Source organism: Lepisosteus oculatus, chromosome 24 (assembly GCF_040954835.1).
Source record: "Lepisosteus oculatus isolate fLepOcu1 chromosome 24, fLepOcu1.hap2, whole genome shotgun sequence".
Classification (NCBI taxonomy): Eukaryota; Metazoa; Chordata; class Actinopteri; order Semionotiformes; family Lepisosteidae; genus Lepisosteus; species Lepisosteus oculatus.
In genome coordinates, this window is record NC_090719.1 from 15,122,825 (window position 1) to 15,146,179 (window position 23,355).

At 52.3% G+C, this 23,355-nt stretch overlaps 1 protein-coding gene across 10 annotated transcripts in view; it reads left to right on the plus strand.

Moving 5' to 3' along the window:
* sptan1 (spectrin alpha, non-erythrocytic 1) overlaps positions 1-23,355 on the plus strand; it is a 42,855-nt gene that overhangs the window by 11,811 nt on the left and 7,689 nt on the right. For 5 of the 10 annotated variants that reach the window (XM_069183483.1, XM_069183484.1, XM_015367174.2 and 2 more), the window contains 40 exons: positions 321-475; positions 688-823; positions 1,207-1,308; positions 1,777-1,914; positions 2,222-2,332; positions 2,681-2,758; positions 3,130-3,285; positions 3,607-3,811; positions 4,095-4,276; positions 4,360-4,603; positions 4,712-4,834; positions 5,183-5,400; positions 6,164-6,256; positions 6,610-6,744; positions 6,836-6,984; positions 7,501-7,560; positions 9,046-9,244; positions 9,591-9,698; positions 9,945-10,001; positions 11,073-11,120; positions 12,168-12,259; positions 12,642-12,786; positions 13,516-13,697; positions 13,998-14,097; positions 14,475-14,672; positions 15,368-15,514; positions 15,719-15,822; positions 16,028-16,190; positions 16,866-16,880; positions 17,744-17,875; positions 18,254-18,391; positions 18,745-18,849; positions 19,194-19,402; positions 19,718-19,838; positions 19,983-20,104; positions 20,629-20,761; positions 21,388-21,486; positions 21,628-21,787; positions 22,556-22,632; positions 23,006-23,215. In XM_069183483.1, coding sequence (XP_069039584.1) covers positions 321-475; positions 688-823; positions 1,207-1,308; positions 1,777-1,914; positions 2,222-2,332; positions 2,681-2,758; positions 3,130-3,285; positions 3,607-3,811; positions 4,095-4,276; positions 4,360-4,603; positions 4,712-4,834; positions 5,183-5,400; positions 6,164-6,256; positions 6,610-6,744; positions 6,836-6,984; positions 7,501-7,560; positions 9,046-9,244; positions 9,591-9,698; positions 9,945-10,001; positions 11,073-11,120; positions 12,168-12,259; positions 12,642-12,786; positions 13,516-13,697; positions 13,998-14,097; positions 14,475-14,672; positions 15,368-15,514; positions 15,719-15,822; positions 16,028-16,190; positions 16,866-16,880; positions 17,744-17,875; positions 18,254-18,391; positions 18,745-18,849; positions 19,194-19,402; positions 19,718-19,838; positions 19,983-20,104; positions 20,629-20,761; positions 21,388-21,486; positions 21,628-21,787; positions 22,556-22,632; positions 23,006-23,215 — 5,349 coding nt within the window. The remainder of the gene's footprint in view (positions 1-320; positions 476-687; positions 824-1,206; positions 1,309-1,776; positions 1,915-2,221; positions 2,333-2,680; positions 2,759-3,129; positions 3,286-3,606; positions 3,812-4,094; positions 4,277-4,359; positions 4,604-4,711; positions 4,835-5,182; positions 5,401-6,163; positions 6,257-6,609; positions 6,745-6,835; positions 6,985-7,500; positions 7,561-9,045; positions 9,245-9,590; positions 9,699-9,944; positions 10,002-11,072; positions 11,121-12,167; positions 12,260-12,641; positions 12,787-13,515; positions 13,698-13,997; positions 14,098-14,474; positions 14,673-15,367; positions 15,515-15,718; positions 15,823-16,027; positions 16,191-16,865; positions 16,881-17,743; positions 17,876-18,253; positions 18,392-18,744; positions 18,850-19,193; positions 19,403-19,717; positions 19,839-19,982; positions 20,105-20,628; positions 20,762-21,387; positions 21,487-21,627; positions 21,788-22,555; positions 22,633-23,005; positions 23,216-23,355) is intronic. The other 5 variants (XM_015367173.2, XM_015367178.2, XM_015367176.2 and 2 more) reach the window with 3 other exon arrangements.

Here is a 23,355-nt window from a genome sequence, read left to right on the forward strand (position 1 = left end):
TCATCTTGTGCGGGACCGCTCCTCTGTCCAGGGCAGAGCCAGAGACTGGTTTAAAACTAAGTAACTTTCCAAATGAATCTCCGGCATTAAGCCTGTATTCTCCTGAGGGCACTAGCTGTCGTACAACATGGTGTTAATAACATCTCGTAAGGAAGTTCATGCACTTCCTTTCCTTTCTTTTCTTTTTCGGACTGTAGGGAGGCATGTCAGAAGTGGCTCTGTCAGAGTCCTGTGGTGTAACTGCCAGGGCTGCGGGTTGTGAGGCTGCACAGTCCTTCAGCTTGGTGACTCTCTCCCCGTCTCTCTCTCTCTGGGAGCAGGTGAACACCCTGGGGGCCGAGGCGGAGCGCCTGCAGGAGACGCACCCCCAGAACGCCTCGCAGATCCACCTGAAGAGAGACGAGCTCATCACCAACTGGGAGCAGATCCGCACGCTGGCAGCCGAGCGCCATGCCCGCCTCAATGACTCCTACAGGTAGCGTCATCTCGTCCGGAGTAGCAGGTAGCAGTTCAGGTTTTGAACTGAGGCCTCGCTCACGCCTGCCCTGGACGTGAGAATGAAATGATGGGGAAAGTCCGGGAATTGGAACAGGGCCTTACAGATGCCTGAGAGACCCAGGCACATGCTGGGATTCGGTGCGTGGTGGAAGTTGTCCGTCTCGAGCTTTGCGCTGCCCGTTCTCCCAGGCTGCAGCGCTTCACGGCAGACTTCCGGGACCTGACCAGCTGGGTGACCGAGATGAAGGCCCTGATCAACGCCGACGAGCTGGCCAACGACGTGGCCGGAGCAGAAGCACTGCTGGACAGACACCAGGAGCACAAGGTACTTGCACGGCTGCAGGGAAGAGTTACGGTTTGCCACTGGCAAGCAACGGAGGCCTTTGTCCTGTAGCAGGACTGTCTTCCCTGTATTATGTGTCCTGTAGTTGGATTTATTCTGTCAATGAGAGCTTTCAGAATCTGTTGAACATGTTCTGCATGAAAGCACAGGAATGGGATTTAGTGACAAATGTTTTCAGTTTGGTGAGAGGGGGAAAATGCTTTCGTCATGTTTTGTGTTTCTCTCTCATTTTAAACCAAGTTTAAATTGCAGGAACGGACCTCTTTTGTATCTGCGCATTCAACAGTTATGGTCAGGCCCTTGTTGCAGCACTCACCAGCGTTTCAGCTGTTTGGCTGAATCTCCTTGCTGCTGTCTTTCCCCAGGGAGAGATTGATGCACACGAAGACAGCTTTAAAGCCACAGATGAGGCTGGCCAGGCTCTGCTGGCCACAGGACATTATGCTTCCGATGAAGTCCGAGAGAAGGTAACGGGACATTTCACAGCAATTGCGCTATAAAGAAGACGTACTAGCCTCATAGTAAATACCTTTTGTATGAATCGGTGTTATCTAGCTGTGGTAGATGCACTATCTTCTGCAAATATCAAGCCATTTGCTCACGTTGTAATATTTACACTTTATATTTATTAAAAGCAATCATGGTAATAGTAGACTGTACTGTAGACTGGCCCAAGTATGTTGCTTGAGAGTTTATGATTTCAAGATTAAGCAGGTCTAGTGTCCCGATGCATACGAGTTGAGTAAAACCAATTATTTTGGCCATATTAATGAGAATACAAAGAACTCATTAGCTGCCTTGGAAGCATGATTTAATCCAGTTACCTCCTGTTGAAGTAGTCCATATCCAGCCTGGAGATGGGTGGGATTGTGATGTTCCTCAGCCCGCACTGTGCTGCTCTGCTCATGGTGTGTGTGTGGGGTGTGTCTCTGCAGCTGGGCATCCTGGCGGAGGAGAAGGATTCTCTCCTGGAGCTCTGGGAGCTGCGCAGGCAGCAGTACGAGCAGTGCATGGACCTGCAGCTCTTCTACAGGGACACAGAGCAGGTGGACAACTGGATGAGCAAGCAGGAGGTGAGCTGGACAAACATCCCGGCTCTGCTTACACTGACCAAGAGGTGTCTGTTTGAAACTGACCGCTGGTGCCTTCTGCCCTTTTCGAGTCCTGTTAACATCCTGGTGGTTTTGTCCCAAAGTATAGATTTTTTCAAGCAAGACAGACCTCTGCAAAGCAAATGGTTTATTTCTGCAACTGCATATATGATTTTATAAAAGCAGTTCTGATATTATTTTACTAATGCACAGAGAAAGTTCCGATCCTTCACCAAAGAGCTGTAGGACACTGTGTGAATTGTTGCGTGTTCCTGTTTTCTCAATGAAGGCGTTCCTGCTGAATGAAGACCTCGGTGATTCTCTGGACAGTGTGGAAGCCCTGCTGAAGAAACACGAGGATTTTGAGAAATCCCTCAGTGCCCAGGAGGAGAAGATCACCGTGAGAATTTCTCATTCTTCACTGTTATATGTTCATGTGTTTTTGACAGTCATCATACTAACACAACGATGGGTTTGTTCCAGGCGTCAAAGCATCACTGTTTTTTAGGGAAAATAATCTGTGTGTTTGTGTACACAAATGCTAGTGGAGAATTTGGTTAACACATGCAGTGTACGTGACACGCCTTTGTTCCTGGAAGCGCTCCGGTATGGTGTTTTGTTATTCTGGTCCATTTTGAGTCCCGGTGTGCTGACTCTGAAGATGACCATTCCAGTCCCTTCGTGTGGACCCGTTTTCTATGGCACTGCTTGCGAGTCTTTTTCTTTTTCTTTCCTTTGCAATGTTTAGGCTTTAGATGAGTTTGCTACCAAGCTGATTCAGAACAACCACTACGCCAAGGAGGACGTGGCGACGCGCCGAGATGCGGTAAGCGGCCGCGTGGATTTTAAAGACCTCAACGCGCCTTCCCCCCGCCGCGCTGCAGCCTTGTCCAAACTAGCGTCCTCATGCGTCTTGCGGTTGTGCGCTGTCCATCGCACAGGAGTGATGGACGTTTCCTGAAATTACTAATTTGGTTACTTAGTGCATTCAGAGGCACGTTGCGCAACTTTTCTGTCCTTGTGTACTCCTCGTTTCTATTGAAAGAGCGAAGGGACAGGCAGCGTTTTTTGATGGAGCCCGTCTTGATTTGACCGAGGTGTTATCGAGGCTGGTCAGTTTTAACTGGGCGGCGGGCGTGTGCGGTACCCTGCTGTGAGTGTTGGGCTGACGGCCCGTCTCCCTGTGCCCCCGCGCAGCTCCTGAGCCGCCGCAACGCCCTGCACGAGCGCGCCCAGTCGCGCCGCGCCGCCCTGGAGGACTCCTTCCACCTGCAGCAGTTCTTCCGCGACTCGGACGAGCTCAAGAGCTGGGTCAACGAGAAGATGAAGACGGCCACCGACGAGGCCTACAAGGCAAGCTCCGCCGAAGGCCCTCGTCTCCCCTTCCGTCGCCTGAAATATCCTTGTACCCTCCTCTTAGCATGTTTTCGGAGGTGTCGGCACTGATGACCACATGCACTTCAACCCTCGAAACCAGAAAGGGGGATTATTAAACTGGGGGGCCTGTTTGCACGGCACTTTTGCAGAGTTCAAGAAAGCAATGCTGCACAAATGCACGCCATTGATGGTGTCAGAACTAGAAGGTATTGGGGGAATTCCGTAACCCTGCCGGAAACACTTTGTTGTAATTAATGGCTTCATGCCTCTCTCTGTCGTGCTGCCTGCTGCTTTCAGGACCCCTCCAACCTCCAGGGCAAAGTGCAGAAGCACCAGGCCTTTGAAGCCGAGCTCTCGGCCAATCAGAGCCGCGTCGACGCCCTGCAGAAAGCGGGACAGGAGCTGATCAACGCCGATCACTACGCCTCCGGCGAGGTGTCGGGGCGCATGGAGGAAGTCAGCGCTCTCTGGAAGAAGCTCCTGGAGGCCACGGAGCTCAAAGGTGACCGGAAGAGATGTGGAGTCTTTCTGAATAGAGATGTGCTGCTTTCTGGAAGGCCTCATGGGCTGTACCCCACGGCTGGCGTCAGGCCTTTGTACGAACATTTGTAATTTTGGGGGGGGGGGGTTGGCACATTGTAGTTTAATCCAGTTGCCTGTCATGTTCTTTTTGTTGAAAGTACAGAACGGATTTGAATTCCGTCAGCGTCTTGCAATTTGGGTTCTGTTGTCTATAACCGTAAATAAAGCGACGTTTAAGAACCGGCCCTTCACTCCCCCGCCAGGAATCAAGCTGCGAGAAGCCAACCAGCAGCAGCAGTTCAACCGCAACGTGGAGGACATCGAGCTGTGGCTGTACGAGGTGGAGGGTCACCTGTCCTCCGACGACTACGGCAAAGATCTGACCAGCGTGCAGAACCTGCAGAAGAAACACGCCCTGCTGGAGGCCGACGTCACGGCTCACCAGGTGCCTCCTCTTCCTGTTCTTGTTTTCCCCTGGGATGGCAACGTCGGGCTGCAGCATCTAACGCGTAGCCCTTCTCTTAACAGGACCGCATCGACGGCATCACCATCCAGGCACGCCAGTTCCAGGAGGCGGGTCATTTCGACGCCGATAACATTCGGAAGAAACAGGAGGCCCTCGTTTCCCGCTACGCGGCCCTGAAGGACCCCATGGTGGCCCGCAAGCAGAAGCTCTCGGACTCCCTGCGCCTGCAGCAGCTTTTCCGGGACGTCGAGGATGAGGAAACTTGGATCCGTGAAAAAGAGCCCATCGCGTCGTCCACCAACAGGGGTCAGTAGTGAGCACTGGGCCTGGGGTTCACGAGTTCTGGCTGCAGCTTCTCCAGGGCTTCACTACTAAACCCTCGAAATTTCATAAAAACTTTTCCTCCCCCCCTAGGCAAAGATCTCATCGGTGTCCAGAACCTGCTCAAGAAGCACCAGGCTCTGCAGGCCGAGATCGCCGGACACGAGCCCCGGATCAAAGCCGTCACGCAGAAGGGGCAGACCATGGTGGAGGAGGGTAAGAGCCACAGAACCGCAGAGCCGCTGCGCTGTGGTCCCTCGCTTGGACTTGAATTCGCGAAATCACATGAAGAAATCGGTCCCGTGGAGCCAACTCTTTTCTGTGTCCCAGACCACAGCTGGGAAAAACGCCCGATCCGTTGTAGAATTGTGCAGATAGTACCAGAAACGTTTCTTTCCATCTCTGAAAAATATCAGGCTCTACGTTCAGGACCCTCGGGTGATTTTGAATCCCTGTCGTTCCCTGTATGAAGTGTGTAGTTCTTCTCGCACGTGCGATGCTTTAGGGTTAAATAAAAACCCACTCGAACCCTCGCGCCTGACGGCGTTTCGTCCGCTTTCCCAGGCCACTTCGCTGGGGACGAGGTGAAGGCGAAGCTGGACGAGCTGAACGGCCGCTGGGAGGCGCTCAAGGGGAAGGCGTCCCAGCGCAGGCAGGACCTGGAGGACTCCCTGCAGGCCCAGCAGTACTTCGCCGACGCCAACGAGGCCGAGTCCTGGATGAGGGAGAAGGAGCCCATCGTGGGCAGCACTGACTACGGCAAGGACGAGGACTCGGCCGAGGTGAGCCGTGGGGGGGGGGAGCGAGAAGGGAGCCGAGGGACAGCGGCTCTTAGCGGGGCTGAAGAGGAACGGCCCAGCACTCGCCATTTTAGTCAAGGGAGTTCCGAAACATTAGAGTGGTAACAAATAAAATTCACAGCAAACTGGTAAAATGAAGGTATTGTAATGTGAAATGAATCTGCCTCGCTTCACGTCCTCAAAGGCTCACTCCAAAGTGCAGGAGCGTCTCGCAGGTGGCAGGAACGATCCAGAGAGCTAGACACCCCCCGTCTCCCTTTACCAAACCCCCTCCGCCAAACGTAGGAAAGAGAGGGAGTGAGGACAAGGTTGCAGCTTGTATCCTGCAGTGTGTGTCCGGTACTTCATGCCGGAATAACGACTAGACGTCAGTTTCACACTTGTCTCGTGGAGCTGCGAGAGCAGTCGAGGGGTCAGCTCGTTGTGTTGTTGGCAGCTGCTGAAAGTCCCATAGTGTTACTGAAAATGATGGGAAAAGTGAGGAGTGCTGCTCATTGTCTGGGCTGAGGAGGGAAGGCTGTAGAGGTGATCTGGGGGTTATTTGTCTTGGAGTGGAGTAAAGGCAGTAAACTCTAGGAAAGGTCAGCTTGATGGGGGTTTGAGGAGGGGTCAGGAGGGAGTGGAGGTGAGGGGGGGGGTGGTAGTTCATGCAGCCTGCAAAGCGCAGGAATGAGCGCGAGTTTGCGATCGGAGCGATTGGGTCGGCCGCCGAAAGCCCAGCTCACGTTCGCCCCTTGCCCCGCAGGCTCTCCTCAAGAAGCACGAGGCGCTGACGTCGGACCTGAGCGCCTACGGGAGCAGCATTCAGGCCCTGAAGGAGCAGGCGCAGTCCTGCAGGGTAAGACCAGAAATGCTCTCCTCTTCTTGGGCTCTAGGAAGGCAGAGCAAGTGGGGAAATGGCCAGTCGGGGGCAGTAATGAAAGATAACATTTGTTAGAAGTATTAGAAGGTAAAGTGTCACGCCCATGTTGTGTTTTAAACAAATGCAATGAGACCGTGTGTAGACCTTTCTCTTTATAATGTTGGCATCGCTGCCATGCTTGGTTTTGAACGTGGGGGTCCAGGCTGAAGGGTCCGACCCTTACTGGAGTTTAAGGCGCGATGGGTGCGGTGCGGTCACTACCGTAGAGGCATTGCTCTGCGGCTCCGCTCCTTGCCTTGAGCACCCCGTCTGTTCCCATCCGAAAACAGCAACAAGTGGCGCCCACCGACGACGAGACGGGGAAGGAGCTGGTGCTGGCGCTGTACGACTACCAGGAGAAGAGCCCCCGTGAGGTCACCATGAAGAAGGGGGACATCCTCACTCTGCTCAACAGCACCAACAAGGTACCGCGGACCCCCCCCCCCCCCTCCCGGCCGCGTGCCCCCGAGACCCCCCCAGGCTAGGAGGCTGATGATCTGCCCGTCCCCCCCGCAGGACTGGTGGAAGGTGGAGGTGAACGACCGCCAGGGCTTCGTCCCGGCCGCCTACGTGAAGAAGCTGGATCCCACCCAGTCCAGCTCGCGGGAGAACCTGCTGGAGGAGCAGGGCAGCATCTCGCTGCGCCAGGAGCAGATCGAGAGCCAGTAAGGGAGACCCGGCGCTTTCCCCGGGGGCCGCCGGCGTCCGAGAGCTTCCCGAGTCCCTCCGGCGCGGCCTTGCCGCGTTCCCGGCGCTCGCCGTTCCAGTTCTGCGCGGTTTTGCGAGGGCCGAGGGAGTCCAATGAGTTCAGATACATTAGTGTAGCAACGAATAGGACTCAAAGCGTGTTAAAATTAAGGTATTTTAGTGTCAGACGGATTCATTAATCTCGCTTCACATCTAACTCCGAAGTGCGGTGGTGTCTCGCAGCTGCCCGCGCGGAGAGGCGCGGTCCCTCTCTGTGTGCTTGGGAAGTGGCGTTTGCTTTCACGGCAGGCAGGTGTGGTATGCCTAACTCCCTAACCCTCTCCGGCTGCTCCCGTTTCTCCTGTCTAGCTCCGCTCCACCCCGCGAGACCTCCCGCTCTCTGGGTCCTTGCTTCTGCTCTCTCTGGTGCTTGGCTCTTCTCTGAACCACTAATGCCCGCATGCCTCTGCTGTGCTTTCCCTCTGTCTGTGCAGGACTCTCGTTACTAAGGAGGCCGGCAGCGTTTCTCTCCGCATGAAACAGGTGGAGGAACTGTGAGTAAGACCTGTCTGCCGCCCCATGCGGTCTCGATCAGCCCAGCTCATTCACTTTTTCCCCTCAGCTGCCTGTGCTTCCTCTGCATAGCGCTTCTATCATCACCTGAATAGAAGCCGTCTGATCTCTGTCTCGGTGTCTGTTGTGTTGGGTTTTTTGTTCATGTGAGTTTGGAATAGGATTGATGTGCATTTTATTTTATTTCTGTGTGTAGACCCCCCTCTCTCGGGCCACTGGGGGACGTGTTCAGTAGTTTAATAAACTGTCACTGGTTGGTTCTTGTGTGTAGTTAAGCCACTGGGTGTTAAAAATTCTGAGCTTTGGGGAAAAAAACTGGAAATATAGGAATTGAGTTCTTTGCTTCCTTATTTCAAGCCGTTGTGGTGGTATTTCTGTGCTTATATGCAGTACTTCCTTCTCAGTAAACCACCACCAGTCTAAGTGAATGGTCTCCAGCCCTCGGCCTGGAGAACGCCAGTCCAGCAGGTTTAATAGATTCCTGTTTTCTGAAAATTTTGAAGTTTCTCGGATCATTTAAGCAGGAGGCTTGCTAAATTAAGAGTTTGTCCTATACGCTCTCTGAATTTCTTATTTGCTAAGGACACCTGTGAGAACTTAATCTCAACAGATTACCTGATTAAACAATCAGTGTCCCGATTAAACAAGTGTCCTCAGGTTTTAGACGCAGATGACCTATAAAACTAACTGGGCTGGGTTTCTCTGTGACCAGGACTGGAGAACTGATTTAAACGAATGGCCTCGTTTTCTGAAGCCTTTGGAAGAGTTCACTACAGAGTCCTTTACTGTTGAGGAAGAGGGCTCTGTTGTTAATAGCTGCTGGAACAGCCGTGCAAGCCTGGAAAACGCAAAGCAGGTTGTGCAGGAACCAACAGCTACACGCTTCATCGCTCATTCATTGCCATTTTTTAAGTTGTTAATTTGCTAAATTTTCCGTTGCTAGATTTTTTTTTTCCAGTGTGTTTTGTGGGTGACTTTCTTACGGTGGTGTTCTGAAGCCGTTTAAATCCGATCGCAGCCCTGCCTGTTCATGAATAGGCTAGGTAGGATCAGACGTTTAAGCCATGTGCAAAATATTGTAAACGCGAGCCTCTTGAAATGAAGCGTTAGCTTGATTGATCTTTTATAGATATTGAAAATGCAAATACCTGAGCATCAGAAGATGTGTGATGGGTTAACGTGTTCAGTAACCCCACACACACCCAAGGTTGAGAGATAAAACGAAGCAGTTCACAGCCGTTTCTGTAACTGCTTCACCGCTCATTAATAGACAACGACTGCTTTACATTTAGCCTGACCGCCAGGGGTCAGAAATAGGAAGCAACCGGCTGTTGACCAAGGTGGCTTGAGCAAAACGAGCACCTCCTTGGCGTACCGATCCTGCCGAGCCCCTGCATGACGAGGGCGCGGTGCCGCTGGGCTGCAGGTGTGCCAGCCCGCTGAGCCCGCCTTCCCCCGCCCTGCAGGTACAGCGCCCTGCTGGAGCTGGGCGAGAGGCGCAAGGACATGCTGGAGAAGAGCTGCAAGAAGTTCATGCTGTTCCGCGAGGCCAACGAGCTGCAGCAGTGGATCCACGAGAAGGAGGGGGCGCTGCACACCGAGGAGGTGGGCTCGGACCTGGAGCAGGTGGAGGTCCTGCAGAAGAAGTTCGATGACTTCCAGAAGGTAGACGCATCTCTTTCCACTGGAGGGGCGGGGGGGGTCGAACGTCACCCGATTCTTTTTCTGTTCGCACCTGGGGCCCCACGTCTCCATGAGGGACCTGTTCTCATCGACTCTGCCTGGTGATTTGTAACGGAGGATCCCAAACTCCTTAAATGTGAATTTCCTGCTGTCTCCCCGTCATTCCCAGTGTCTAAACTGGGATTCGCGTTGTTATGCTCGTGCCATGAGTAAGTGGTCTTCGTGCTCTTGTCTCGGTATTGCTGTGGTGTGGCGGGGATGCGTGCTGTACACAGGGATGGCTTTGCAGTGTGCAAACGGGAGCCTGACGCCGCGCTCTGTTCTGCAGGACCTGAAAGCCAACGAGTCCCGCCTGCGGGACATCAACAAGGTGGCGACAGAGCTGGAGTCCGAGGGGCTGATGGCGGACGACGGGGCGGTTGTGGCTCAGACGCAGGTGAGCTCAGGCAGGCAGTGAACCCCCGGACGGAGATTTTTCTCCCTCCCTGAACAGGCTGTAGTGGCTGTAGGCCCAGCTGTAGCTTGCAGTATCACTCCCCAGATTAAGACTTGGCGCTTTTTGTCCTGGATCTGTTTTAGCACATCTTGATCGTTTGCTTCATGTTTCGGGAGGAATGAAGCTTTGGGAGGAAATAATTACCCGTTTAGGCTCTAAAGATTCCTCAAATCCCTTTCCTGACAGGAGGCTTTGGGATCGGCAAGGGATGAAGCCGACTCGAAAACCGCCTCACCTTGGAAGGTAAGACGCGCTTGTCTCCTGCTCTCCATTAAAGGTCTGACTTGGCTAAGCAGGCCTGGTCATCTTTTAACATTTAAAACCATTTCGCCATCAACTTGCATATTCTTCCATTTCAAGACCATTGCATGAACTCTCACCCGACAGCACGATTTTACAAATGATGATGATGATGGTGATGTGTGAATCATGCTGGAAAGATTGTAGTCATCAGCCATTTCCAAAGTCATACTCTAGTTTTGTGCCACGGAAACCCTAATGATCGTGAGCTAAGCTATGACCTGCATGATCCTATAGCTGAAGACTTCTATTAATTTAGACCCCTTTTCCAAACGCAGAACATTAAACAGGTGTAATGTGAAAATGCTTAGGTTTGGGTAGAAGGAAGTGCATTGTGTTTTTAGTGTTTTTAGTTGATTTTTGAGTTGCAATAGCTAGAAGATCTAAAACATTTTACTCAATACTCTGTGTTCTGTAATTTTTTAATCAAAGCATTATTTTGAAATCTGGAAAATTCACCCTTGGAGTTTGCTATAAACTTTGTTCCACAGTGGGTTTTTATCCAAACTGGAAATTTTTCACTTCTTCCTAAAACCCTCTCCCAGTATCATACATGACTGCCTTTCTTCATTTCCATTTCATCTTTCTCCAGTGGGTAACACTGTTCAGGGCTGGATTTAGAGGGTTTTACCGTTTGATTCAGCAAATATAAAATGTATCTAATTTGAATATAATCTCCTTGAACAAATTAATTTTGGATATAGTACCAGATGGGCAAAATCATCTGTAATGAAACGTTATGGATAATTTTGCCAGGATTGATATCTCAAGTATTTATCAATACGCCACTATAGTCTCTTTTTTTTCCCCCAAAGCCTTAATCCTCAGTCCTGCACAGATCTTCATTTATAACATTATTCATTGCATGCTTCTACGTATCGGGTGGTGGGATCTTCATCTACACTGATGACAGATGTCTAAACACATCGTGCTCTCAGAGCACCTGTAGTGAATCTTCTGATTGGTCTGGTTTTTTGTTTCCCCTCTTCTCTGTCTGCTCTTATTTGGATGTAGTCTATACGCTTGACAGTACAAACGGTGACTAGCTTTAATACCATCAAGGTAAGAGTCCCCTGCCCCCTGTCCTGTATCCTCTGTCTGCTCAAGACCCCTTCCCTTCCTCGTCTCTCCTTAACACGCGCTCCGCATGAAGGCGAATGCATCCACTTCCCTTCTTCGCTCGTGTGTTCTTCCATCTCATTCCCAGTGTGCTCCCAGCTTCTGCGCCTCCTGCACGGAGATGCGTGCCGGGGGGGCATGGTGCCCACCTGGCCTGTTCACTCATTAGTGGCTGGTAGACCCCATCCAGATGTGTCGGGTCTGGGAGAACACCAGGGTGGCAGCTGCAGCTTATTCCCTCGGTCCTGTTGGCCCACTGACCGCCCGCAGGATTGTGGTGACGTGTTAGTGGGACCACAGCGTCTGCAGTGTGATGCACGCTTGCCTCTGCAGGCACGGACTGCTCTCGCTGTGCCACTCGGACTGTTTCCAAAATAATTAATAATTACGAGATGGATTGATCCAAATTGTTCAGTTTTTTTGCCTAAAGTCGAAGACTGACGACTCGGTTCTAAGGGGGGTAAATTACTATACAGGTTCTCATATTGCCACAAAATGTTGTCCATCTGCCTCATTGCATTAACCTGCTGAGACCCATTCCCCCTCCTGCACACCTGTGTGTCGTTCTCCTCTGGCAGTCCCAGCTTACCGTCTCGTCTCCTGTGGTGTTGTCGCCCTTCGGTCACCGTCGTTGATTTCCCGCTGAAAAACCGTGCGTGTGCCTTTTCGTTTTTGTTTGCAAATGAATAACCCTCGTCTGTACAGACCGGTTTGCCCGTGTCACTCCTAGAAATCGGGGTACCACCAGCAATGGTCTCATTCAGAACTAAAAACTTCATTCAAAGGCTGCAAAGGGGAATTTAAGATGGGCACTTGGTAAAGATATCTTTTTAAAAATCGCATTTAGTCATGCAGTTTGTCAGCTTCGCTCCGTAACAACTGCCCGAACCCTAATAGCCAATAGGGTGGATCCCTGGGGCTTCAGCGTACCCCTGGGGGCTTGCTGACTGCCTTTAACCCCACCTCGTCTCCTTTTCCCCTCCCTCTCAGGAGCTGAACGAGCGCTGGAGGTCCCTACAGCAGCTGGCGGAGGAGAGGAGCAACCTGCTGGGCAGCGCCCACGAGGTGCAGCGCTTCCACAGGTGCCACGCGGACGCCCCTCCGTTTCTCCTGCAGCCCTCTGCTGCTGCGTCTTTAAACTGACTCGCTCTCGCCTTCAGCCTGCTACGTTTTTAATGGAAAAGCTTAAACCCTTACGGGCTTCGTTACCATTTTTAAAATGTATAAATCTTTTTCTTTCCCCATTTAGTGGCGTAGATGCATTTGCTTAGTGGTAATTTCTCTGATGCATCTATTGTTTTAAAATGTTTCTGCCGGCTAAAAAATGAGCAAGCGCGGCCTTCCCTTCGTTAGTTCCTCTGATTCCTGCCCTCTTGCGGGCTAAATTTGTCCGCCGTATTTGTTAGTCCGGCCTGGAGTGTCCTGGCTCTTGTCGCGGTCCGCTAACGCGCGCTCACTGTCCAGGGACGCCGACGAGACCAAGGAGTGGATCGAGGAGAAGAACCAGGCGCTGAACACCGACAACTACGGTCACGATCTGGCCAGCGTGCAGGCCCTGCAGCGCAAGCACGAGGGCTTCGAGAGGGACCTGGCCGCGCTCGGAGACAAGGTAACGCCTGGACCGCCGCCGGCAACAGGGGCCCGATGTAGCCTGGCTCTGGGGACGGGGTCCCTTTTTCTGGACCGCGGCAGGGACACTCCTGCAAAGAGGTAGCTCCAGTCCAGGCGTCCCACAGCAGCAGGAGGGGCTCCGGGTGGGCTGGCTGACGTTTCCAGCAGTAAACCGTTGGAAAGCTGATGGTTCAGCACTGGGGGCTTCTGTATTTGCCCCCCCCCCTTGGCTTGATTGGATCCAGTCCTGTTGTACAGTAACTGTGATGGAACTCTCTACCTTTCAGGTCTGTAGCTCCGAGATCCAGCTGTGTGGTAGTTCCATCGTAGCGGACTCTCTTGAGGATCCTTTGATAAAAACCTGGGATCGGTTTCCACATTCCACATCCGGAATGATGTGAATTTTTTTATTTATTTACTAAAATAGAGGAATATTATTCCTAATGGAATTGTTATTATCCAGTGCCTGTGTCTGTGTGTGCCCTGGGATGGACTGGTGTCCCACCCAGGGTGTGGCCTGCCTTGGCGCCTGTGGCCTGCTGGGATAGGCTCCAGCTCCCCCGCAGCCCTGAATTGGAGAAAGTTGTTAGCAGACGGAGGGATGGACTTCACTAGGCCCAGGGGCTGAGGATAGCCTGACCTTCCACGGCTCCGTTCTGGGCGGCATGTCGGCTGCAGGTGAAATGCACACGATTTCAACACCCCGCGCTGTGGCGTCGCCGTGCAGGTGAACTCCCTGGGGGAAACGGCCGAGCGGCTGATCCAGTCCCACCCCGAGGCCGTCGACGACATCCAGGAGAAGTGCACGGAGCTGAACCAGGCCTGGACCAGCTTGGTGGGCCGCGCGGACCAGCGCAAGGAGAAACTGGGCGATTCCCACGACCTGCAGCGCTTCCTCAGCGACTTCAGGTAACGGGGGGTGACCGGGGCACAGGCCAGCCGGATTAACGCAGTCCCCCAGGAGGAGAAACGTGCCTTGTTCGGGAAGCAGAGCGCAGAGCCAAGAGTCGAAACAGGTTCTGAAAGCTCCTGGTGCATGATCGTGGTCCACACACACACACACACGTAATGGAGTGTATGCTCAACTGTTTTGAGCACATGCTCCGTGACCTCACAAAGATTTGGGTTCTTGCGTCTTGTGAAACTGTGCTAATCTGTGCTGGAAGAGCGCAGCGGCTGAGCAGCACTGGTGTGTATCTTCCTCTTCAGGGACCTGATGTCCTGGATCAATGGAATCCGTGGACTGGTGTCGTCGGAAGAGCTGGCCAAGGACGTGACGGGGGCTGAGGCTCTGCTGGAGAGACACCAGGTACTGCAGCCCAGCGCAGCTCTCAGCCTGTGGCCACTGATCGGAGTCGAATACAGGGCAGGCCTGGACGGGGATACGCCCTAAACGGCACACTATAAATGCTTCTGCATTCTTCTGTTTCTTTCATTTCATTCAATGAAAAGTTATTTTCATTTTTCCAACCACCTGTCTTCTGTGATAAAGATTTTAGGCTCTGAATTAGTTCCGATAAACACACTTCAGCTGTATATTATCGATCTGGCTCCCCTTTGAGCCTTTCTTCTTCTGTTTTTGCAAATGGAACTAAAGGCTTTTTTTCTACAATGTTGAAATTCCTGTCGATGTGGTGGAATTCCTTCGCTGCTAAGGTGCTGCTCTTTGTTCCCGGCTGTGTGCAGGAGCACCGCACCGAAATCGACGCCCGGGTCGGCACCTTCCAGGCCTTCGAGCAGTTCGGGCAGCAGCTGCTGGCCCGCGGGCACTACGCCAGCCCCGAGATCAAGGAGAAGCTGGAGCTCCTGGACCATGAGCGGGCGGACCTGGAGAAGGCCTGGGTGCAGCGCAGGATGATGCTGGACCAGTGCCTGGAGCTGCAGGTACAGCCTCGTCCTCTATGGCTCTGGCCCGGCCAGGCCTCTCCTCTCACACCTCCTACACCACGGCCCCTCCTCCCTGCCTCTGGCCCGGCCAGCCCTCTCCTCTCACACCTCCTACACCGCGGCCCCTCCACCCTGCCTCTGGCCCGGCCAGGCCTCTCCTCTCACACCTCCTACACCGCGGCCCCTCCACCCTGCCTCTGGCCCGGCCAGGCCTCTCCTCTCACACCTCCTACACCGCGGCCCCTCCTCCCTGCCTCTGGCCCGGCCAGGCCTCTCCTCTCACACCTCCCACACCGCGGCCCCTCCTCCCTGCCTCTGGCCCGGCCAGCCCTCTCCTTGCGAGTTTGTGACAACTTTGCGACTTACAGTACTTTCACAAAGTTCCCAATTTTGTCCTTAATTCAAGATGTCGAATCTTTTGATAACCTCTATAAATTAATATTGTAATAGAGATTTAATAACCAGTCTGAGAAACTGGAATTGCAGTTCCACTTCAATAAATGAACACCTTGAAGAGGATTCACTGTTGGATGAGCACTAGTTCAATGCGTTATTTTTCAGATCAGCTTGATTCAACAGATGCGATGCATTGAGATAGTGAGTCAGACAGACGTTTAGCTCTCTTGCTGCAGGAGAGGTAGGCAGGGAGACAGTGCGTGGTAACTGGACATGTGGTATTCGTCCCCCCCCAGCTGTTCAACCGGGACTGCGAGCAGGCGGAGAACTGGATGGCGGCTCGGGAGGCCTTCCTGGCCAGCGATGACAAGGGCGACTCTCTGGACAGCGTGGAAGCCCTCATCAAGAAGCACGAGGACTTCGATAAGGCCATCAATGTGCAGGTCAGTGCGAGGCTGCTGCATTTTCGCCTTGGTAGCAAAGGGGAAATGCTGAGGTCGCAGCTCGGAGACCTGCGCCAAACGAATTGCTCATGGTCCAGTGGGCTGTAGTATTATTCACGGAAATTAATATTGACCTTCAGTTGCTTTTGGGTTGCTGTACAAGTATGCAGCATCTGAAACTCTCCGTGTCCCTGTCCCCTGCAGGAGGAGAAGATCGCCGCTCTGCAGTCCTTTGCTGATCAGCTGATTGGAGCCGATCACTATGCTAAGCAGGACATCTCCAACAGGCGCAATGAGGTCCTGGACAGGTCAGTGTGGCTGCTGGCCTCACTGAGAGGCCGTCGTCGAGATGCCTTCTGTGCAGGTTTATGTAGCCCTTGGAAAAGGGGATTTGTGCTTGTGCTGCAGAGTTCTAGCATGTCCTGGAGTGTACATCGCTCTCACAGCGCGCACAGGAAACGCCTCGGTGACGATCACTTGCATGTCGGTGCTGAAGCTGTGTGCGGATTGCAGGTGGCGCCACTTGAAGGCCCAGATGATTGAGAAGAGGTCCAAGCTGGGCGAGTCGCAGACCCTGCAGCAGTTCAGCCGGGATGTGGACGAGATCGAGGCCTGGATCAGCGAGAAGCTCCAGACCGCTACGGACGAGTCCTACAAGGATCCCACCAACATCCAGGTAAGGGGATCGGGGCCAGGAATGTGAAAGCGTATGTTTCACCTTAGGACATTATGATTGGCAAACCACCCGAATTACTAAAAATAAACATTTACATCTGGTTTTGCTAAAACGGTTCTAGAATGTGTTTTAACAGGCAGCAGCTGAATACATAGGAGTCATTCTGCAAACTAGGAAATGTCCCACGAGTTTATTGTGGTCTAAGCTCTGTAGAGCATGCTGATTTTCTCTGAGGTTTTCAAGTTAGCCATGTAGAGAAGTGGTTGAGGGCCTCAGTGCGCCTCTCCTAAGACTTGTAGCACGTTGAGCCCCGAGGTGCAGATGGCTCAGCTTGTCTTGGCTTGCCGTGTAGCAGTGAGTCCTGGAGATGAAGCAGAACCACCTGCCAGCTTGTAGTGATGTCAGGGCCAGCATCACAGCGTGTCAGAGCAGCGAGCGCAGGGGTCCTGTGTGCAGTACAAGGGTTACATCAGGAAGTCGATGACCAATTGGCCGTTCTGCACCGAGGAGCTGTAAAATACGAACGTATTTGGCATTTCCAATTTTTCTCACTGCTGATGAGCAGTTTCTATTCCTCATCCTCTCAATATTTTTACATTGTCCTTTTCTTATGATCTCCTGCATCTCTCCGAATGAAATACTGAATATCTTCTTTCTTTCTATGTCTGTTTTTAGCTGTCCAAACTGCTGGTAAGTGAATAGTGTGTCTGTACTAACTGTAGGGTCTCTTGACTGGGTGTCAGTCTCTTCTGATAAGTGTGTAGATACACAGTCGGCTTGGCTGGACCTCCACCCATGTGTCTTCTGTTCATCCGTACTTGGCGTGCTTGCTTTTTTGTGAATAGTTCTGCAGTTCTTAGTGTAAGTCCGTGACACTAAAGAAGCTGGGTGTGCTTTCATTTTTGTTTTGTCTTAACTCTTGGGGTGTCTATTTTAAAACTCGTTCCACGCTGCAGTATTTAACAATGCTCCTTTAGAAGACTTAAGAACATTTACAAAAACGCTATCCATTGGTGAACGGGCGCACGCGTTTCTCTAAACCACTTCGATCCAGTACCGTTGAGAATGTATTCAAGCATGGGCCACGGACCCATCTTGTTTCCATGGGGGGGTATTTGCAAGTCTGGAACGATGTTTAAAACGCTGTTCAGGTGTGGAAAACACTGCTGTGTGTTCAGGACAGTCTCTTCATTTTTTTGAATGTCTAGTGAGCTGTGGTGTCTCTAGCAATTGAGAAAACGCTGGCCTCTTGTTCTGATGTTTTCACAATTCATCACTCAAGCCGTTGTCAGTTATTGTAAAATTAATACTGAGTGTGTTCTACCATCTGCATTTTTTTTTTCCAAATTTTGTGTTATGGTTGATTTAGCTACCAAAGGTAAGATCAATGTTATGGTTTGCGGCATTTATGTTCCATTTAGCACCCGTTTGTACAAGCGTTCAATAATAGAGCTGCAGGTCACGCCCTGTAGTTGGCTGGCTGGGGGACTTTTCCCCGTCTCCGTTCTCCCTGGCTCTGACCTTGTCCCCCCTGTCCCCTCGGTGGCCCGCAGAGCAAACACCAGAAGCACCAGGCCTTCGAGGCCGAGCTCCACGCCAACGCCGACCGCATCCGCGGCGTCATCGACACGGGGAACTCGCTCATCCAGCGGGGCGCCTGCGCCGGGAGCGAGGACGCCGTCAAGGTGGGTCCCACGTCCTCGCCGTGCCGCTGGCTCGGAGCCAGCCCGATCAGCTCCACGTCTGCCCAAGAGCCGTGTGGGCGCTGGTGGTTTGCCGTTGATCTAGATTAGAGTCCGTTTGTCGCCCACTTGAAAGGTGCTGATCGCGTCGATGACGGAAGAGAAAATCGTGCAGGACAGAGAACCTGCGTGGCTTGTTTTGGAGTTTGTGTCCCTTTTGAAAAAAGGCACCTAAGTAAGACTGAAGAGGAGTCTGTCATGGACGCCCAGAGGGCACTGCTGTTGTAAAGCAGGGAGAGATGCTGACGAGCAGTTTTTAGCAGTAACAGTACGTGCAGCTGTCAGTTTCACCCCCCTCCTCCTCCTCCTCCTCCTCTGCAGGCTCGTCTCAGTGCCCTGGATGACCAGTGGCAGTTCTTGGTGAACAAGTCAGCTGAGAAGAGCCAGAAACTGAAGGAGGCCAACAAGCAGCAGAACTTCAACACTGGAATCAAGGACTTTGACTTCTGGCTGTCTGAGGTGAGGGAGCAAGTGCTTAGGCCCACAGGCAGCTGCTTCAGCTCAGATTCCTGTATTAAAGCTGGACGTGATTTGTCCCGGTGGAAACGGGCTACAGGTATCTAGCTTCCTTTTAGCACAGACAGTGAATTTCATAGCCACTGATACTGTGACATTTAGAGACTGTAATCAAACTACCTTTTTGACTTGTTTCAATGGAAAGACTTAGAGAATCGACTCAAAAAGGGCTAAATTCGATCAAACTGGATAGAAATGAACCTCTGTCTTTTAGAATTTTAATTTCCTCACCTTTGAATACCAGTATTTTCATCAGACCAGCAGCTTTTCAAGCTCTTTCTTCTGTCTCCCTCCAGGTTGAGGCCCTCCTGGCCTCAGAGGATTATGGGAAGGATCTTGCTTCTGTCAATAATCTTCTGAAGAAGCACCAGCTGCTGGAGGCCGACATCTCTGCACATGAGGTACTGCATGCAGCCTGGATAGCTCTGCTGCAGAGCCACCTGGGACTGCACCCAGGTGTTGCAGTCACAGACTGTATAATCGATTTTGAACAGGGAATCTGGGGTATTTTTGTCAGAGACCAGCTAAATGTGTTGCACATTTGACAGATTTTTGTTTCGTGTCTCAAATCTTAGCATCTTTTTTTCTTAAATGCTTCACATGGGTGATAAATGAAAGGAAATGCCCGATAACTGATGCTGGAATAACTTTCATACCGTGCACGCTCCTCTTCACGAGGAAAGCTCAAAGCCGTAGAGAGTCCTGAGGTGGGGCTGAGTGACCGGTGCTTATACTGTGTCTGCAGGACCGGCTGAAAGACCTGAACGGCCAGGCAGACAGCCTGATGGCCAGCAACGCCTTCGACACGTCCCAGGTGAAGGACAAGCGCAATGCGGTCAACGGGCGCTTCGTCAAAATCAAGAGCATGGCGGCCGGCCGGCAGGCCAAGCTGAACGAGTCGCACCGCCTGCACCAGTTCTTCAGGGACCTGGATGACGAGGAGTCCTGGATCAAGTGAGTGTCTCCGAGGACCCCGCATCCCAGCGAAGGGCAGATCGGTTCTGTGGCCCCAGTCTGTAGTTGTGTTGGTGTGCTACATGTTTTTAACATTTCTAGTAGCGCAAAAAATGAAGGTATCGGTAAATCAGCTCAAGTTGCTTGCACAGTATCTGAATGTTCAAAAAAAAAAGTTTAGAAAAACCTTTAGCCCTGCAGAGCAGAGGTATCAATCTGCATTAAGCCTGGAAAGAGTCTGGTATCCAGTTTTAGTGCTTCCCAGCTAGTCCAGCGTTGATCTCACCGTGCACTGCTCGCTGCCGCCCCCTGCAGGGAGAAGAAGCTGCTGGTGAGCTCCGAGGACTATGGCCGTGACCTGACTGGGGTGCAGAACCTCCGGAAGAAACACAAGAGGCTGGAGGCCGAGCTGGCTGCCCATGAGCCTGCTATACAGGTACGGACGAGCGCGCTCGCAGGTGTCCAGCGGGAACTGCGGATCCAGGCCTGGCAGTCCAGTGCCGGGGCTGTAAGAGCTCCTCGTGTTGCGGGTTAAATAACTAACCCAACGTCTCTGTTCCCGACGGCTGTGCTCCTCTAGTCCGTGCTGGAGACGGGGAGGAAGCTGTCCGATGACAACACGATCGGGCAGGAGGAGATCCAGCAGCGCCTGGCCCAGTTTGTGGAGCACTGGAAGGAGCTGAGAGACCTGGCTGCAGCTCGGTACGTGCCCCGCCCTGCCCGTGACGTCGGGGGGCCAGGGTCCAGTTGTCGAGCGCGTGCCTTGGTGCGGTCTCGTGGTCCGTTTACTGAACTGAAGGCAAATACCACTCATGGAAGAGCCCTGGTTCAGAGCCTTATTTAGTTCAGTGCGTTTCCTAAAAAATGTATTTCTTTAAGTGATTCCCCGAAACCCATATTCTTTAGTGACAGTGCAGTTGGTTCTGTGAAATCATCAGGCTGGAGTGGTAAAATCCTCGGGCTGCAGGTGAGAGGAGGCCAGTGAGCCGGTCCGGCTCGTTGACTTGCAGGCAGCTGCGTGTCTGAGGTTCCTGGAGGTCTGTGGGGATTCTCCTTCAGCACCCCCGCTGGCTGGCCGGGCTGCCCTTGTCCTCTCTCGCCCTGCCCCGGTATGCGAGGGGCGTGATCCCGCCCGCTGCAGGCGGAGAAGCCCAGCGGGAGGTTTGCAGCCCCGGCGGCCGGAGCCGGCTAGGAGTGTGAAGGTCCGTCTTGTCTCCGCGCTGCAGGGGCCAGAGGCTGGAGGAGTCCCTGGAGTACCAGCAGTTCGTGGCCAATGTGGAGGAGGAGGAGGCCTGGATCAACGAGAAGCTCAACCTGGTGGGCAGCGAGGACTATGGGGACACACTGGCTGCCGTGCAGGTCAGGCCTCTGCGAAACAAGAACCTTTATTGGGTTTTATTTGTGGGATGGGGGGGCTTTTTTTTTTTTTTTTTTTTTTTTTTTTACAAAGGCCCTTTGATAAGAAGCTCTAACTGTTCCCCCAGCTGAAAACGCTGTGGTGCTCAGGCTCTCCTGTTACAGCTGTTATCCCCTTTAGACTAACGAGACCTCGTTCTTGCTTCAGATTCATGCTCTTCGGGGTCAGTGGCCGGACTGTGGCAGGAAATAAACTCGGTTTAATTATTGTGAGGCGTGCTGTGAGTTTTTTTTAATGTTTTTAATGTTTAGAGACCAAGCATGTCTTGGAAATTCCACATGAGCTCTCGCTGTTTTGACAGCACAGGTCAGAGGCAAAGTGTCCTGCCTTGATCTCGGAGCAGAATAGCCTTCGCTGCACTTAAGGAGTGACTTTTTTGCTTCTCTGGGCACCCTCGATTATTTTGTAGTAGTATTTTTTTTTATAAGGTACCTAACTGACTTTCGCCTGCTTTCAAAACTGATACAAATTCTAAACGTGAAGAATATTTGTTTGGTCAGTAGAATCGCGTACCTCCAGTGCGGAGCTCTGTCTGCTTGGCTTGAACTGTGCTCTTTCCATTTGACAGGGCTTACTGAAGAAGCACGAGGCCTTCGAGACGGACTTCACGGTGCACAGGGACCGAGTGAACGACGTGTGTGCGAATGGGGACGATCTGATCCAGAAGGCAAGTTGCACTGAAACGCCGTATCCGTGCGTGCAGGGCGATCGTTTGAAATGGGTGGCGCTATAAAAACGTTTACGAGGCGTGTAGCTCGCGTCGATCGAAATGCCGAGACGTTGAAGGAGCCCGGCTGTGTCCCCACAGAACAACCATCACGTGGAGAACATCGGCGCCAAGATGAAGGCGCTGCGCGGCAAGGTGTCGGAGCTGGAGAAGGCCGCGGCGCAGAGGAAGGCCAAGCTGGACGAGAACTCGGCCTTCCTGCAGTTCAACTGGAAGGCCGACGTGGTGGAGTCCTGGATCGGTGGGTCGCTGGGTGATCCGTGCCGACTTTGTCCAAGAGCTGCTCGCTTCGGCGTCGGCAAGCACAGCTCCGCATCCCGCAATTCAGAACGAGGCAACAGAGCATCGGTTGACGTGAAGCGGCGGTATTGCACTGTGAACAGGACTAGATCTCTTTCAAACCCATAGAAATATTTCTCTTGACTTTGAGACAGTTTTGCCGACAAATCACTCACTGCATGCAGATCACATTTGAACATTTCTGCAGAGAAAGAACTGCTGCACAACCTGTACGTATTCGCTTGTACATTACGTCAGTCATTACAGTGACTAGTGAGCAGGAAGGGCCGCATCACAGCACAATTTGCAGGAACCTCAAATGCAAATTTGAAACAACATGGCGACTTACAGTTCTTTCACAAAAAGTTTGCTATTTTGTGCTTCATTTGAAATTTGTCATTTTTTTCCATGCCGCCGATGAATTTATTTTGTTACCGACATTTAACAACAGGTCTAAGACGTCAGGACTGCGGTTCCCTACTAATATTAGCATCTTGCATTTTGATTTTTTTTTTTCTTTTTACATGTGCCTTGCAGCGTATGAGTGTGATTTCTGATCAGGAGGCAAGCCTGTGTTTTAAATAAGAAGGGGCCACTTTGTTGTTGGGGAAGTGACTTGTGTAAATCTTCAGGGATGGCACATCTATAGATGCGGTATAAAACAAAAGGCTTTATTGGCGTCTGTGTTCGGTCTCTGTGTGGGTTTGAGAACTTCCTCGTTCCTTTCCAGGTGAGAAAGAGAATAGCCTGAAGACGGACGATTACGGCCGTGACCTCTCCTCGGTGCAGACTCTGCTCACTAAACAGGTGCGAGAGTCCGCTCCCCGAACCACAACTACTATTATAGTTCTGAAATCTGTAAGATTACCATAAAGCAGTCTGAAACGCCTAACTTTTTTTCTGTAAAGAGTATAAAAATATTGGGAATGAAGAAACATAAGCAGGCGTGTCCAGCTAGGGACTGTTCGGTTTCGGGATGTCTGTGTTTTAAAGGTCACGCGCTGTAGAAGTATGTGTTGGAGAAACATGGTTGCTAAAACGCTTTCCTCGAGTCCTGGAGCTGTGCGGGAGTTGCAAAGCCGTCGTGCCCAGGCCGCTGGGCTGGGGGGCTCAGGCTGGGGGAGGGCAGCGCCCCCCAGGCTGGCTGTGCTGAGACCTGCCTGTCCCCCGCTGTGCGCAGGAGACCTTCGATGCCGGACTGCAGGCCTTCCAGCAGGAGGGCATCACCAATATCACGGCCCTCAAGGACCAGCTGGTGGCCGCCAAGCATGTGCAGTCCAAGGCCATCGAGGCGCGCCACGCCACGCTCATGAAGCGCTGGAACCAGCTGCTCTCCAACTCCGCCGCCCGCAAGAAGAAGCTGCTGGAGGCCCAGGAGCACTTCCGGAAGGTCAGGATCGGCAAGAGGGGTGTTGCCTGCTTGTCAGGATGGGAAAATAATTCTGTGGTGTCCTTAGGCATGGTATTTTATTCCTGGGAGATCTCGTGAAGAGGGAAGACTGCCTGACGCGCAGTGCTGTTGCCCCTTGT